Source organism: Mustela nivalis, assembly GCF_964662115.1.
Source record: "Mustela nivalis genome assembly, chromosome: 10".
Taxonomy (NCBI): Eukaryota; Metazoa; Chordata; class Mammalia; order Carnivora; family Mustelidae; genus Mustela; species Mustela nivalis.
Window position 1 is genome coordinate 23473628 of NC_139029.1, and position 15860 is coordinate 23489487.

Sequence of the window (15860 nt, forward strand, 5' to 3'; positions counted from 1 at the left end):
TATGTACTGTGGCTGTCTGTTGCAGGCTTTGAAGGCAGTTTCTTCCTCTTCTTGCGTAGGCAGGTTAGTGGGGTCTGGGCGGGGGTGGCAGTTAGTAGAAATGCGGTACTGGGGAGGCGAGGGTGCATGCTCCCTGTTCTTTTGAGGGTAAATTACAGTGTTGAGAAAGGCCTTCCAGCAGTTAAGAAATGTTGAAATTGATTGGGAATTTGCAGCTACATATAGTGCATGTCAGGAGCCTGACACAGGGAAAGCCTGAAATATCATGGTGCTGCTGTTTCTGCAGAGAGGGGAGATGGCTCAGCCCGATCAGACAAGGCACTGCGTTCCATTCCTTCCCGTGGCCATGCAGTTGACCTCTGTCTGCCTCACTCAAGCTTTACCCCAGGGCATTCTCCCTTTGAAAGGGATAGGGGACCCACCACTGGTCATACAGACTTGATGGTGGTTCTTAATCCAACTTCTCCAGAAACTGACTGCTCCTGCGAGCTGGGATGAAGGTGGAGTAAGTGTGGGTAGATGTGGGGGACGTGACATGACGTTCCTTAGATCCCTTTTGTGAACCTGAGCTTAGACTGACCCCAGGAGACAGGGTGAAGGCAATAAAAGCTTGTCACCTGTATTAACCAATGCTTTTAAAATTTCCACTCATGCTGAGAAAATAAGTAGCAACATGTTTGGACAGGCTCTCTGTCTTGCTGTGAGGTAACTTTTGTCTAATGGATATTCTACAGTCCAGGCAAAAGCTTCAATACAGATTTGCTAAATACTCAGCTATTTGATGCTGTCTCATTCAGAGGTACTCTGGACCTGTACGTATCATTTTGTTTCTCTCCGGTAGAAAGCCTTTTGACTGGTAGTTGCTTATTTCCTTTTCAGCAAGGTGTTACTGCGGCCATCAGAGGTGTCAGAGACCAGGCTGCATTCTCCGAAGTGGTGGTATTCCTCACCCTTAGTTTGTTTTATGTTATGGAAAGTGAGGAGGAGGAGAAATGGACCTTCTCTCAAAAGAATGGGGTCATTTTTCTAGCCTGTTTTGAGCTTTTACAGGAACTAAAAAAAAAAACCCAGCCACCTAAAACTAGAAAGCAGGGATTGCTGCTTTACTTTGTGTTGTCCTGCTTTTCTAAGGGAAAACAGTTATTCCTGCGCTGATTCTGGGGTATGCTTGCTTCCTTCGTATGTCAGAGCACCTGTCACGAAAAAAAATTTCCACTTGTCACAGGAAGTATCAGCTAGCTGGTCAGTGGTGGAATTCCGTAATGAACAAGCGCCTGCCTTGTCAATCCTCTCCACCTGTCCTCCCCCAGTGACAACTGGAACATGCCGCAGACAGAAGATCTGAGCCTCCCCAGCACCCTCTGAAAGGGGGGTGGAATGTCATCTTTTGGACAACCTATAAAACACTTCATGTGGTAGTCCTGAATCGTTACCGTTATCATTAAGGAACTATTCGTGTATGAGGATCTCCTTTGACTTAGCTTCAAGTGACACTTGAGGGTTAGGGAATCTAGTGCTGATGGAGTTTGGTGGGGCTGGAGCCAGGGGGTGTGTCCCAGTTATGGAAGCAGTTCATTCTTGGAGACCACATAAAAGCAAAATCCCAAAACTCAAATCGGTTTAAAGAGGGTGAGAAGGAACACAGCAGTCTGAAATGTCACACGATTGCAGTGGTATGATAGGACGTATTTTTGTAAAGAGCTGAATTTGAGATCTTAAAAGTGGATTACAGATGAGGCCACCCTGAAAAGCCTGGGTTGAATGGACAGGATCAGAAAGAGGAAAGGACTCCTGCTACATGGAACCACCACCCTTTTCCCTCTGCCAGACCCTGAGGCTTCCCTCTTGTTCCCAAGGAGGAAGCCCCCTGGTTCCTACTCCAGGTGGTAGCTGGGCTCTGGAATCCTGTTCTTCACAAGGAGCACCCCCCAGAGAAGTAGCTGGCCCGAGGGGTCACTCGGTGACAAGGCAGGCCTTGCCTCTCGTCTGGCCATGCGTGGCCTGCAGGTCAGGCCTCTCAGTCTCCAAGAACTTGCCTACACCCATCCCAAGCTGTGAGGAATCTGCGGGTCTAGGTGGTGAAGAGGGGCCCCCATTCCAAGTCCTAGCTATAGGGTTCTCTGCATGACAGCTGGTCCAAGAAAAGCTCCGTTGTAGAACTTGGTGTTTTAGGGAGGTAACCACAGTGAATGGGGTTTATCTAAACCAGAAGTGTTCACTCCTCTCCCGTCTCCCTCAGGCCTTCAGCGGAGGTGCTAGAGGCCCTGGTAAATCTTTGGCCCCCCACAGCTGTCTCTGGACCTGGCGTAGACTTAGGGGCTTCTCTGCCACATGGCACTAGACAGGCACACAGGACAGGGGGCCTGGCCAAGTACCTTTCTCGGGTGTGGTTTAAGAGTTCTGGGTGCCAATAGATTTCCCCTTTCCCACCCAGCCTTTAAGACTTGGCTTTCCTCCTCTCGAAACCCTCCAGAAGAGTCCACCCTAAGTCCCCCTCACCTGACCTCTCCTCTCCAGCTCTTGCTGGCTCTGGGCAGGAGTGTTCGAGGTTTCCCATTTATTCGTTTGCTCATTGGCTAATGACATCATCACTCTACCTTTCAGCCTGCTGTTGGGATCCGAATGATGATGTTCCTTTAACCGCCCCAAACAGCATGCTGGGACTACTGAGCTGCCGCCAGCAGCTTCTGCAGATCTCTTCCCTTCCTTCCTCACCCTGGGGAGAAACCAAAACTGCATTCCTTTGGTCAGGGAAAACACCCAGCCCCACCCAGAGGGGAAAACCCTTCGTTCTAAAAACTGAGCACCAGCCCGCATACCTGTGCAGCGAGGCAGCCTGAGCTTGGATTTGGGGGCCTCGGTAATAGGACGATGGAGGAGCTATTTTCTCCTCCTACACGTGCACCCCCATCTGTTCGAGATTTCCCTTCCAGCTCCAGCTTGGCTGGCAGGCATGTCCCTAAGAAGCTGCAGGCCAAAATGGAGAGAGAACTGACTCCCTCCTCCACACATCCTGACTTGCTGCCAATTGCCAGAAAAAGAGGGCAACATTTGGGCATTTACCAGAAGACAAGGATGTGCCTTTTCATTTGTCTTTTATTTTACATTTAAAAAGAGGTTATTGCTCTAACTGGATCAGAGGTAAGGACCTCTCCACTAAGGAGCCTTGGCCTTGCAGCCCCATTCAGCAGGGATGGAAGTCACAAGACAATGAGTGGAGCCTCATGCCCTTCCATGAGGAAGCCCTTAGTATTGCTGACATCTGCCTTTTATCCTGTCTCTCCTCCCTCCCTGTGCTGCCACGTCGGGGCCAAATAGAGTGGTGGCTGACCTAGCCGGGAGAGCTCTTGTAGACCGGAAGGAAGGGGCGGTCATTGGGTGATGGCTTTCAGCTCTCTGGCTGGGGGCCACTGCTCTTAACATTCAGTTCAACAGGTATTCCCTGAGCGCCTACTGTGTGCCAGGCTTGTGCTAGGCGCAGTCCTCCCACACGCCTGTCCTTAGCCACCAACGGAAGACACAGAGGTCCAGCTCTTCCCATGCAGGCGTTCAGCAGCCATCACTTGTCAGTCCGAGGGAAGAGTCTGCCTTCCCTTATCAAGCACCATTTTGTTTTGTTTTGTTTTGTTTACCAGAAAGGGGCAGTGGAGAGAGAGACTGGACACCTCACACCACTCAGGCTCTAGGGAAGGACATGAGGACCCTGGGTAGCTTTCCCAGAACCCTGGATGAGATGGCAAGATACGGAGACCCCAGAGGCCAGGGCTGCTCTGATTTCCACGGTGATGGCTCAGGCCTGTCTTCCAGCACCTTCCACTCCAGAGCAGGTGACTCAGTAGCCCCCAGGATGTCCCACATGGACATACCTTTTCAGTTGCATAACCCAGCATTGTTCCAACTCCAAGAGACTCATCCTTAAGAAATGGGGCCAGTAACTGCTCCCAGGTCTCTTTCCCACTTCGTCTTAACAGTCGAATAAGGGCCAAAGAAGATGGAGGCTGCAGGCAATCAGCTTGGAGCATTCCTTTGCCCTCTGGAGTGAAGCCCTTCAGTCATGTTTTCCAAAAGAGACAAAACAGAACATCTCACACACTCGCCGAGTTGTGCATCGCACCACAAACAAGTCCGTGATGGCTGGATCCAGAAAAAGCTTGCTGGCAGCCATGACCCTGCCCCATGGCTTCTGCGATGGCTCTCGGTCTGAAAGACACAGCTGGAGTCAGTCCAGGTGCTTGTCATCTCCCAGGAGCTTTGTGCATTTTCTTGAAGAGGAAGCCAGTCCAGGAGAGGCGAGGAGGCAGAAAGAAGGCTGTGTCTCATGCAGCTTTGCCTTTTCCAGAATGGGGCCAGGCCTTTTAGTTTTGTGGCTTGTTTATTTTTTGCAGAATTTGGGTTTGTAGTTCAGCCTCCTTCACCAAGACTAGTATGGGGAAGAGGGAGAACAGTGCAGCTAGCTGGGCCTCCCCCCACCGCAGTCCTCCCTGTCCCTGTGCCCATGGACCTGGAGACCAGCAGAGAAGAAAAATGAAATCCTTCTCCCTGCAGACAGGCAGTCATGCTTCAATGATGCTCACTGAGGGCTTGTTGGGAAACTGGGAGGAAAAAAATGAGAGAAGCAGCCAGGGCTAATCGAATAGACTTCTTGCAAAGTTGGAAGTAACGGGAGGACACAAGAAGGAAGGGCTGCCACCTAAAAAGCCAGGCTTTCGTCCCACGTGGAAGGAAGGGAGTAGCCCTGTCTGCGTGTCTCGTCTCTCTGCCTTCTCAAACCCAGCCTTCGGCCTCACTCAGCGGCCAAGACTGGGTGCCGGGGCCTCGACCCCCCTGGCCCCCGGTTTCACCCCCAGCAGAGCCATCCCGCTGGCTGCTTCTCTCCCATCCTGTAGACCTGCCTCTGAGCGCGGCCTCGGCCCCTGACTGTCGACGTGCTTCTGGAGATGGGGGTTACTAAGAGGCTTCAGGAAAATGCGCCAGAAAGAAGCCAAGAGAGAGGACAGTAAGCCAGGGGGTGTGAGGAGATGGAAGGAGGAGGAAATGTGGAGAGGGCCAGATGTTTGTTTGTTGGCTAATCATCGTCAGAACCATGAGATCCTCCCACTTTTCTAGCGTTTCTTCCGAGCGGCTCAGAGCAAGCACTGACAAGGTTCTCATATCTGTTTTGCAGAAGAGGAAATGAAAGTGAGGCACCTGCTCAAGGTCACGCAACACGGCAGGGGCAGAAATGAGCCCAGAACCCCCTATTCATACTGTCCCACACCAACCAAGCATTCCACCCTCCCCACGCACTGCATTTTGTTAACCACCCTGGCCCCGGTACCCGGCAAAAGGAAAAGGTCCAAAATCCACGTGCAGTGTCCCTATGTCACAGGGGCAGTGGCCGAGCTCGGCTCTGCCCAGCCGCAGCCGCTCCTGGTGCTGAGCTGTCCCCTGCTGCAGCCCTAGGGCCGCCCACCCGGCCCAAGATCTGCCCTCACCTTGCTGCGGAGGAGACCTCCCCCTTGGTGCTCTGGTGTGCTGGTTTCTGATGCGCTCTTGGTTTTCTCCTTGTTGTTATTGGGTTCATTGTCCTTGATAATGTCATACTGGCGGCAGAAGAGGGCAATGACGCCTGGGGGATGATGGCAGGGTGGGGGTGGGGGGACAGGGAGAGCAGTGAGAGGCCAGAGCTCGAATCCCGGCCACCTCCTTCATTCCTGCTGGCACCTTCTGAGCACCTGGTAGACACTGAGCTCCAGATGGCCTCTGTCCTGCACTGCTGCAACGGCCCGCCTCTGGCTCCTGTGTCTCCCTATTCCCCCAGCAGCCATCGCTTTCGCTGCTGCTGGGTTGAGCTTCCCACGACGCACATCTGATCCATCTCCCCCTTTCCTTCGCTAAACCCCTGCACCCCTGACAGCTCTCCGTTCCAGTTAGCGGAATAGACACAGTAACATCCGCTGAGCCCGGGCACGGTCACGGCTGATGCTGCCGAGCCTGAGGAGCGCCAGGAGGGCGCCTCTCGTTACCGTCACCGGGCTACCAGTGAGGACACCGATGCAGAGAGCCCAGGAACCTACTTGAAGTCCCACAGTGGGGGGGCCCGTATGTGCACTCCAGGGTCTGCGCTCTGCTAAATGCTCATGGTTAGCAAGCTACTAACATGGGAGCGTGATAGTTCTTGAAAGTCAAATGCGATGAAGGAAGCCAGCTCCAATGCCTCTAGGAGTCGTCTCCATTTTACCTCTGCTTTATGTATAGTGCTCTTTCCTGATCTACATGTTTTAGGTCCTGTCTTTTGACTTTTCCACCACGGTAGATACAGGCTAACATCTCCCCCAACTTCCTTTCCCGTCATCCTAACAGAAGCGTATCACAGTCTTGGGTTAGTCTACCATGTTTATATTGTTACGATTGTATTAATACTATGTATTTATAATGATATATAATGATATAGAATTATATGTTTTATAATTCTATATCATTATAAATATACATAATGATATAGAATTATATAAAAATTATATATTTTATAATTCTATATCATTATATAATTATATATTTATAATGATATAAATGATAACGCACCACAAACCTCTTTTGTACAATCCTTTGGTTTTTTTACCTTTTTTCTTTTTCTACAGGTGCCTGCTTTTCAATGTGCTTACAGAACGTTTTTTCCAAATGCTTCTACAATACAGGCTGTCCTTCAACCGCCATGCTAAGACAGCTTTGGCATGGTGTTCAAGTCTCTCAAAACGGACTCCAGCCAACTTTAGAGACTCGCCATCCTTGACTGTCCCCTTTCTACTTTCTCTCCGTTCACAGCTCCGCTGAGTCAGACTGAACTGAATTTGTTTCTTATACACCGTGTCAATAGAACCCTGTTCCTTTTTTTTTGGCTGCCTGGTGAACTCCTATTCATCCTTCAAAGCTCAATCCCCATTTTTCCTCCTTTCTGTGTTTTTCCTAATTTCTCCTGCTAGCCCTAGAATTAAATCCCTCTCCCCTGCCCACATAGGAGGCACTCATCACACTGAATTATAGTCAAGTAGGGACTTGGCTTCTCCCAGGCCCAGTTTCTGCAAGCCCCGGGCTTAGTCGTGACTAGTACTATTATCTGGAACGGAGTGGCCCTTCAGAAAATGCTGGCTGAGTTAAGAACCGAGATGAAATGTGTTCTTTATCCTCGGGTAGCTCACAGACAAGTGGCAAAAGGGAGAGACATGAGCCCAATGACCTCATCTAAGAGGAGCCACAGGGAGAGACAAGCAGTGCCACGCTCACGGATGGACTAGGGAGATCCTAAGGAGGCGGACTCAGGACCCGGCTAGGAGGAGTAGGTTATGAGGCTGTCCCAACCCTGAGCCCCTGGAGGCCCGACACCCCAGAAGGAGGCATGGCTGCCACAGCCATGGCCGGAAGGCAAAGTGGCTTCGGGTGTGTCCGTCCCAGGAGCCCGAACTACTCCCAAGGGAGGGAAGGGCAAATGCTCAAACAACCTGACCTCCAAGGCAGCTAGCTCTCAATCCGCTAAGCTTCTCGGGAGAGGTAAGCCAGCGAATGGGTCCCATCTGGTCCCCAGAGCAGGACTTCGAGACTTCCATCACGTCTCAGCTGCCTCTGCTTCTGGGAGAGAAGGGGCCTGGCCTGGGACTTCCGTTCTGCAGAGGCCAAGTGAGGCATGGACGGGAGGCACTCACCAGCCCACATGAACAGGACCACGACGATGATGAGCACCTCGCCGGTCCGCAGCTGTTGGCTGCTCCCCATCTCCTTCATGGTCACCTCATCTGTGGGGAGAGAGAGACACTGGCCCGAGGCTCTTTTCGTCCCCAGCCTCTGTTCTAGGGCCGGGCCCAGGATCTTAAGCGCTTATCTCTATAGGTGCCTGGACACCTAACAAGAGATTCTAGTACATGCTGATGGCTACTTGCAGCGGCGGCAACAGGGCTTGACCCAAAGCTGGAAGCTGATACCCTCACGGTAGGACACTAGGGTGACCTCCTCTCTCTCAGGTACTGCTTTAGTAGGCGCCAGGGGTCGGGGGTCCTGGGAGGTGGCGGAGGCTGCTGCTTTCCTCAAGCCACCCACTGCTCTGCCCCTGACCACCCCTCACCCCAGCCAGCCCCCCCAGCAGGGCCGGGGCCTGCCTTTGTTCTTGGATGCCATCTTCTCTGCCTCGCGTGGGGTCTTGAAGAGCACGGGCTCGCTGGCCGGACTCTGGCCCTGAATGGAGATGGCCTGCACGTGCACAATGTACTCGGTGTCCTCCTCCAGGTCCCAGAGGGCGCATGAGCGGGTGGTGGTGTTCACTTCCTGAATGAAGCGTAGCATCCGCACGTCCTTCTTCTGCCAAGGCAAGTGCCAGGCCCGCTGTCGGTGGCGCCCGGCCACCAACCCCACTGGGCCCCCCCTCCTGGCGGCGCCCAGGGCTCAGCTGACTATGGAGCTAAAGTTTCCTCACACCCCTCATCTCTGCAGGCGGCTAGGACCACTGCTAGATCCGTTTGACAGAGAGGGAGACGGTGCGGGTGCAGAAAACTTAGAAAAGCTGCCTAAGGCCGTCTCTCCAGTGAGAACTTGCACTGGGTCCCACACTCAGGTCTGCGTGAGATCAAAACCGGACTTTCGGTGCCCAGTTTCCAGTCAAAGGTCCAAGAACCTGCCTCACCAATCCATTTCCCGCTAGGGTCCCCATTCCAAGCCACATGTGCAATTCTTCTGCCTGTCTTCTCTTGCTCCTTTATTTCTTTTTCCTTTCCATTTCTGCACACCCGCCTCCCCATCCCCTGCTACTGTCTGGATGTGTCCTTCCCTCCCAGTCCCTCAAGGGTTACCTGCTGAGAGATGGCAAATCCAATGACGACCTCATCCTCCAGGACGTCCCAGCTCACCACTGCGGAGTTGGCCTTGAGGTGCCTGACAGTGACATTCACGGGGGCCGAGGGGCTGTCTGGGGGTGGGAAGGCACCTGAGCCTGAGCACCTCCTGCTGGGAGGCCCAGGCCCACGGTCTCCTAAGTGGGGACCTGGGAAAGGCCACAGAGTGGCAGAGGTTGGCACACGGGCCTCAGTTCATTAGTGCCTGAACAGTGAGGCCCAAGAGGCCCCAGGCTCCTGGTATCCAGGGTGGGAGCCTCCATTGGTCTCACTGGCCCTATCAGGGGTCCAAGCGAATGGAAGGGTGGGAAGGGGTGGGACAGGCACAGAGCGGGGGGATGGTGGGGGCCAAGGTTGCAGGTGCTGAAAGTCAGCCTGATGAAAAGCAGTCAAAAGGACTCCCAGCCTAGTGCTCTTTATATAATACCACACTGTCAGGTGAGTGACCTTGAGGGAAGGAGAAAGACCCAGAAGTCAAGAAGAACCAGGCTAGGGTGAGCCCTGGGTTCAGAGTGAGGATCAAGAGAAGAATCCCTGGTATCCCAGTAAAGCAGACAGAATGCAGCCTGGGGAGGGGTCTATGCGAGCTGCATCTCCATACTCTGCCAGCCCCGAGAGGCAGGTGGGGAGGTGATAGGGGAAGATGGGGTCACTCAGAGCAGGTTCTCCCAGGGGAGAGGCAGGAGTACGTAGGGTAGGCAGGGTCTTGACTTGGGAAGAGGATTGAAAGAGTCAGTCGAAAAAGGAGTAGAGGGAGGGTGACAGGGACGGTGGAGGTCAGGGCAGGAAGAACCTCTCTAGGAGAGGGGCCCTGGAGTCACACAGTGTGTATCTAAGTCTCCCAACAGGCGAGTGCGGTCAGGGGAAGACCTAGCCCTGAGCAGCACCCTTTGGCCCATACGGGAGTGGACCTGAGGCCCCAGGGGCTGGGCCTGGGGTGACAAAGCCATCTGTGGAGACAGAGACAGAGGGACACAGACAGGTGGCGGCAGACACAGAACTAGAAAACAGACAAGTGGGCTATCAGAGACAGACATAGAGAGGAAGCCGAGAGAGAGAGAGACAGAAAGCACTGAGCCACAGAGAGATGGGTAGAGGGAGCCATGAGAGAGGCGCCAGAAGCTAAAGGGACAGATATAGAGCCTCAGGAGAGGCTGGGCTGGGTGAGAATGAGGCCGGTTCTCGGGGCAGGCCTGACCCTGACTGCAGCAGGCTCAGGGGTCCACCCCACCCACCCCAGTCCTAGGGTGCCTGTCCCCATCCCCCTCACACTTGCTCACGCACACCAGGACCCCATCCTGCTCTGACCCGCAGAGTTCTCCTTCAGGGCTTTGAGGACAGGGAGGGAGGCCCAAGGTGGGGGGACTGGTGTCCTCAGCTGCTCCCCAGGCCAGAGAAGGGAGTTCAGCTCAGTCACCTGAGGCAAAGGCCTCCGGTCAGGGCCAGGGGATGACGGGACTAAGGGATCGCAAGACCCTAGACCCCAAGGCTGGGGTGGCCGGCCGGGGATCGGGAGCTGGAGGACAGGCCTGGGAGTCCAGAGGTGGGGGAGAGGCCGGGGCCAGGTTGGGGGGCGGGGAGCAGGAAGGGGGCCCGAGGACTCCCGCCCGCCCGCCCGCCTGCCCCGCGTCGAGCCCCCCAACCCGGGCCCCCTTACCCGCCTGCACCAGCACGAGGCAGACGCAGCCCAGCCACAGGCGGAGAGCGGCGCGGGGCGGCCCGGGGCGCATGGCGGCTCCTCTGGCCGGCCGGCCCGGGGCGGCGCAGGGGGACGCGGCTCCCGCGCCCGGCGGCCGCTGGCGCTGGCGCTCCCGCCCGCTGCCCGCCCGGCCCGGCCGCCCCGCGCCGCCCCGCGCCGCCTGCATGTCGGCTCCGCGGACAGCGACTCCCGCGCGGCGGCAGTGGCGGCGGCGGCGGTGGCGGCGGCGGCCGCGGCGGCCGCGTCCACGTCGGGCGCCCGGGGGGCGGGGCGCCCCCGCTGCGGGGAGAGGCGCGGGGCGGGGTGAGGGCGGAGGGCGCCCCCCACGCCCGCCCCCTCCCGGCCCGCCGGCCGCCCCAGTCCCCCGCCATCACCCGTCCCCGACCCGGCCCCAGCCCTGCCCTTCCCCTGGGAGAGGGAGGACGCGCGCCCCCAGACACGTATCAGTGTCCCCCGTTCCCCACCGTCCTCCCTCGGCCTGGGGGTCCTCACCCCCTACCCCACCCCACACCCGAGGCCTTTCCGGGCCCGGGACAGACGTGAGCAGAGGGGAGTGTCACAGCGGGGGATGGGAGCGAGACTGGAGTGCCGAGTAAGTGCAGGGGTGTATACAGTAAGTGCGGCCGGGAAGAGGGTGCTCAGACTCACTGGAAACCTAGCTCTGTGACCCCCGCCGGTCCTTCCCCTTCCTTGGGCCTCTACTTTTGTCTCCATGAGAATAACAACCCGCACCCACTAGGTGCCAAACGTTGTGCCAATAGCTTGCCTTGCATCGTGCCGCTTCTCCCAGAACCGCTTAGGAGGTGCTTTGTGACCCCCCCCCCCCCCCCCCCCCGTTTCATACAGGAGACTGCAGCTCGGAGAGGTCACTTGACTTGCCCAAGGACCCACAGCAGAGCCAGGATTTGAACACAGGCTGATCTGACTCCCACGCGTGTGCTTGACTCCATTGTCTCCCCACCCAGAGTGAACTCTCCCACCCCACCATGCCTGAGATCCTAGAACTTGCCTGTGCCAGCTGCTCCCCAGCCAGAGAACAAGCTGGAACAATCTCTTCCCAAGAGGGGTGAGGGAAGAGTGGCTCGGGGACCCCCTCCCTCACCCTTCTGGCCGCCCTGAGTGCCACCAGCTGGGGAGGAGCTAACGACTCTAAGGGGCTTTGGAAACTGGGCAAGTCACCACAGCCAATAAAGGGCAGGGATGGTTCCTTCCTCACTACCTTGGGGCCACCATATGCCTACTGCTGTCCCTACCTCATCTCACACACCCGTTTTCTGTTCTTCAAGAGGCACAGAGCTGCCCTTTCCCTGTACCTGCCACCCTCTCCCTAAGGAGGGGACCTCCACAACAGCAGCGGGCAAAGGCAGCCCCGCACCTTGTGGCACTCTCCACCCTGAGTCCCAGTCAGAGAAACGAGGATGCCATGCCCAGGGAGGCACAGACCAGGGCCCCAGCACCCACCCCCCCAGCACCCCCCCCCCCCCCCCCCGCAAGGAGAGGCCCCCACATCTCCAAATAAGCCCCTCCCCCCAATCTGAAATTCCATCACTAGGGGACATTCCTTTGGGTCTTTAAGGGCCTTTTGGTCTTCCAGAAGCTCCTGGAAGGGCTAATCCTTTTTGAAAAGGGACAACTTTGCAAAGATATCCCACAGAATGTCCTCCAGATCTCGCTCGCACACATTTGAGATTGATAAACCTAGGTTCAGAGATGGAAAGAACTCCCTGAAATTCACACAGGGGTTCAGGAGCAGCCGTGGAGCCCTCCTCTCCCAATGCCCACTCCAGGACTCCCTGCATTGACCGCCCCCCTCCAAGTTTTATGGGTCACCTTGGAAAGGTTAGGATGGGAGGGGTCTTTGGAGTTCTTACTGAAAGCCCTTCCGTATGGCCAGGCCTGTTCTGCTCCGCGGGCTGAAACCCCCAGCCCCATCGGCTTCCCCAGCCACATACCTTGTGCTGGGGTGAGGCTCATTTGGGACCACCACCTCTTTGGGGCCGGAGCCAAGGAACCAAAGCACTTCTCTCTCCTGTCTCTCTCTTCACCCGGCAGCTGCCTTCAGCCCCACCCCGCCCGGCCCCGCCCCACCAGCTGCAGCTTGGCCCTTAGGGACCCCCCGCTCCAACCCCAGCAGGCAGGAAAAGACATCCCGGGGCCTGCAGGAGCAGCTGGAGCCTCCTCAGGCCTCATCGCAGGAGCCAGCAGGCAGGAGAGGGGTCAGTTAGAGGTCACAGAGTCTACTCCTGTCCCCGCCAGGGGACAAAAGAGAGAAGAGAGAGGGTCCTGGTGGGGTCTGGAGGCCAGTCTAGCGCGGGGGAAAGGGGGCGCCACCTGCTGGCCTCTCCGGGTATAATCCCGGGTAGATGTAGGGCACTGGGGGTGGGGTGATGGCAGCGTCTAAGGCTTTGAGAGGGAGGGGGATAGTGGTTGGAGGAGGGGAATGAAAGACAAGGAGGATTCGAAGAGTCGTGCCTGTGGGGGTGCAACCTTCCCGGGCCCCAGGATGCACGGGGTGCTTGGGCATGACCACAATTCTGGGGAAAGCCTTTGATGCCTGGAGTCCGGCAATCAGTGGAAGCTGGTTAGGAGGCCGTTAGAGTTGGGAGGATTTGGAGCCCCTGATGATCTCGGGAGGACTTCAGGACCCGTTGCTGTGTGGGCACCATTTGTACACCAGCTCTTAGCACAGGGCTACAAGCAGTAGGCACTCAATAAATGTGTGTTGAATATATGGAATAAATTTGCTCTTCCGACATATATCTATTGAGCACCTATTATGTACCCGGCTTCGTGCAACATTCTGGAAATACCGCAGCGGGAGAATGAATAAATGCATGAGTGAGGATCTAGGCAGGGATTGAGCGATGGACCTCTGTCGTCCCAGGCTGCACTGGTTTCTCTTTGGATGACTCCACAGACATCTCCTAGGGGGCCGGCTGGAGTGCCCAGACCTACCCAGAGTCCCAGTACCTCACTCAGGCTGCAGGTGCCCAGGCCAGACCCCAGGCAACCATTTAGAATGGGAAGGCTCCCCTTCATAGCCTAGATCCTCGTGGCCCTGTCTAAGGAATTCCCTAGATACACACACCCCCAGTCACAGGAAGAATGAGAAGGGCAGGAGAATGCTTTGGGTATATAAATAATCAAGCACCTACCAAGAACTTGACTTTTTGTCCCTGTTATTCGGAGTCTTAGGCTGGCACGTGTTATTAGCTCCCATTCCAGATCAGGAAGCTGAGATTCAGAGAGATGTGAGAACTTGCCCTGGATCACACAGCTAGTGAACTACCACGTTTAACCCAGGCTGCCTGCCTACCTCCTCCCCTCACCTCTGGGGGGTTCCTTCGGGTGGGGATCCTGACCCAGGATTCACTAAAAAAATATGCATTTTCCTTTCCTGTAGGGCATCTGGGGGCTTGCGGTTTACAGAGGCAGAGACTAAGACTGGCCCAAGACTACACACCACTACCCCTCATCAAATGTTCTCCATGTGCTGGCACATTACATACTTGAGAGAAGCGGCTGAGGAGTCAGGATTGTTATACCCATTTTATAGATGAGGAAACTGAGGCTCCAAGTGAGAAAGTGGCTTGCCCTGGGAGACACTGGTCTGACCTGTCCAATCCCCGAAGTCTCCATCATGGCACTGATGACACCAGCCCAGCTCAATATTTCCTGAGTGCCTGGGTACTGAAGACATAGTGATGAACAAAATCAGTCCCAGCTCCTGAAGAGTTCCCATGGTAGAGAAGAGAGATATGTTTAAAACAGAGAGAAACGACCCTCTGGACCTGGAGGCACCAGGGATCCAAAGAGGTCAGAAGGGAGCATTAATTTAAAAGGAAAGCAGGGAGGCCTTCTGGGAGGAGGTGATGCCTGAGCTTAACTAGTACTGAGAGTCAGGTGGGAATTAGTCATAGGAGGGGAAAGGGGCAGAAGGAAAAAAGGAATCTTTGGCAGGAGAGGGGCTAGGAAGGGGAGTCAGAGGAGGATGGCAGGGAGGGGTGGGAGGGGTTGCTGCAAGCTCTGGGCTGTGATGATGAGAGCAGGAAAAACAGCCGTGGATTTGAAAGGCTGTTCCAGACTGCAAGAGAAGTTGGGCTACGGAGGGCTTTATTGATGCCACAAGTCCTGGGGACATAGCCCCAACCAAGCTGATGAAATTCCTGCCCTCCTGGATTTTACATTCCAGTGGGAGAGGCAGGTGATAAACAGTGAGCTAATGACTAAGTAAAATCCCTTCCAGGACTCCCAGGGGCTATGAAAAAGCTGGAGTGCTGGGTCCGGAATGGCTGGGTGGGGTGATGTGAGCTGGTGTGCTGTCAGGGTCCAGTAGAGGCTTTCTGATTGGGCAGAAGAGACCTCCTTGCATCTCTTCAGTTTTTCAGAATCTACAAAGGAACCGACTTCCATTGGACAGCACCCAGAGAGGTTAAGAATCTTGCCCAACCTCACACAGTTGGTCAATGATAGATAGCTCCATGCCTCAAATTGCCTGAAACCCCGGGGCCCATTGTACTCTTGTAGACAGATTCTTAGCTACAAACTAGGGTTCCTCGAGATCCTTCAAGAGCAATGGGGCCAGAGGACCTGGTTATAAGCCCAGATGTGGAGAGGGCTGCAGCAGGAAGTGAAGGCAGCTGGAGTAAAACCTCCTTCCTACCAGGGAGGGGCGGAAGGACAAGAGCCTGGGAATCAGATGGCCCTAAGACTCCAACCTCAGCTCAACCTTGATCAGCTGGGTGACGTCAGGTACCACCATCTGAAGTCAGGGGCCAGCTTTGCGCAGTAGCAGCATCGTAGCCAATAAGGTTTATCCGGGGCGCGATTGTTGCTAATTGAAGTCAGGGGCCAAGGCTGGATGGCCTGCCCACCTCTCACATCCCAGGTACTAGAGGGCCTCCCTTGACCTCAAAGGAACATGGTTCTGCAGAGCCAGGAATGGCCAGCAGAGGGCGCCTCCGTGGCCATAGTGAAGCCAAAATTGCCCAGAATAGGAAAGGCTCCAGGAATGCCTGGCCTTGACTGGGCACAGGGGGTAGGGGGGTTGAGGGAGAGGGGGTGGTCGCTGGTCCAGGAGGCCAACTGCCAGATGGGCAGACCAGAGACTCAGCAGCCAGGCAGAACGTAGGTCTTGAAGTCCTTGCACCGTGCACGCGTCACTGACCTTTCTGAACCTCAGTTTCCTCATCTGTAAGTGGGCTTAACAATAGCACCCGCCTCTCAGGTCTCTGGGAGGAGACAGTGAAGAGCAACCACATAAGCGCTGAATATATAGCGGCTGCTATTTTTATTAGCAGTAG

The 15860-nt window shown here is 55.5% G+C and overlaps 1 protein-coding gene across 1 annotated transcript; it reads right to left on the reverse strand.

The window, feature by feature from the left end:
- Window positions 1-3078: 3078 nt before the first annotated feature.
- On the reverse strand, window positions 3079-12546 carry FNDC5 (fibronectin type III domain containing 5). Its single transcript, XM_082685768.1, has 7 exons — window positions 12510-12546; window positions 10516-10836; window positions 8817-8932; window positions 8130-8328; window positions 7680-7769; window positions 5475-5608; window positions 3079-5153 (listed from the first exon to the last, which is right to left on the reverse strand). The coding sequence occupies exons 1-7, from the start codon at window positions 12529-12531 to the stop codon at window positions 5148-5150; spliced, it is 888 nt and encodes a 295-aa protein (XP_082541894.1). The 5' UTR covers window positions 12532-12546; the 3' UTR covers window positions 3079-5147.
- Window positions 12547-15860: the final 3314 nt, after the last annotated feature.

Bases quoted from the DNA above. Each gene is read 5' to 3' on its own strand.
- FNDC5 (XM_082685768.1), bottom strand. From the start codon at position 12,531: ATGAGCCTCACCCCAGCACAAG. The intron at 8,933-10,515 runs GTAAGGGGGCCC...TCCCACCCCCAG, and splicing joins CCTCGTGCTGGTGCAGGCGG to ACAGCCCCTCGGCCCCCGTG. The intron at 8,329-8,816 runs GTAACCCTTGAG...TTGCCTTGGCAG, and splicing joins GATTTGCCATCTCTCAGCAG to AAGAAGGACGTGCGGATGCT.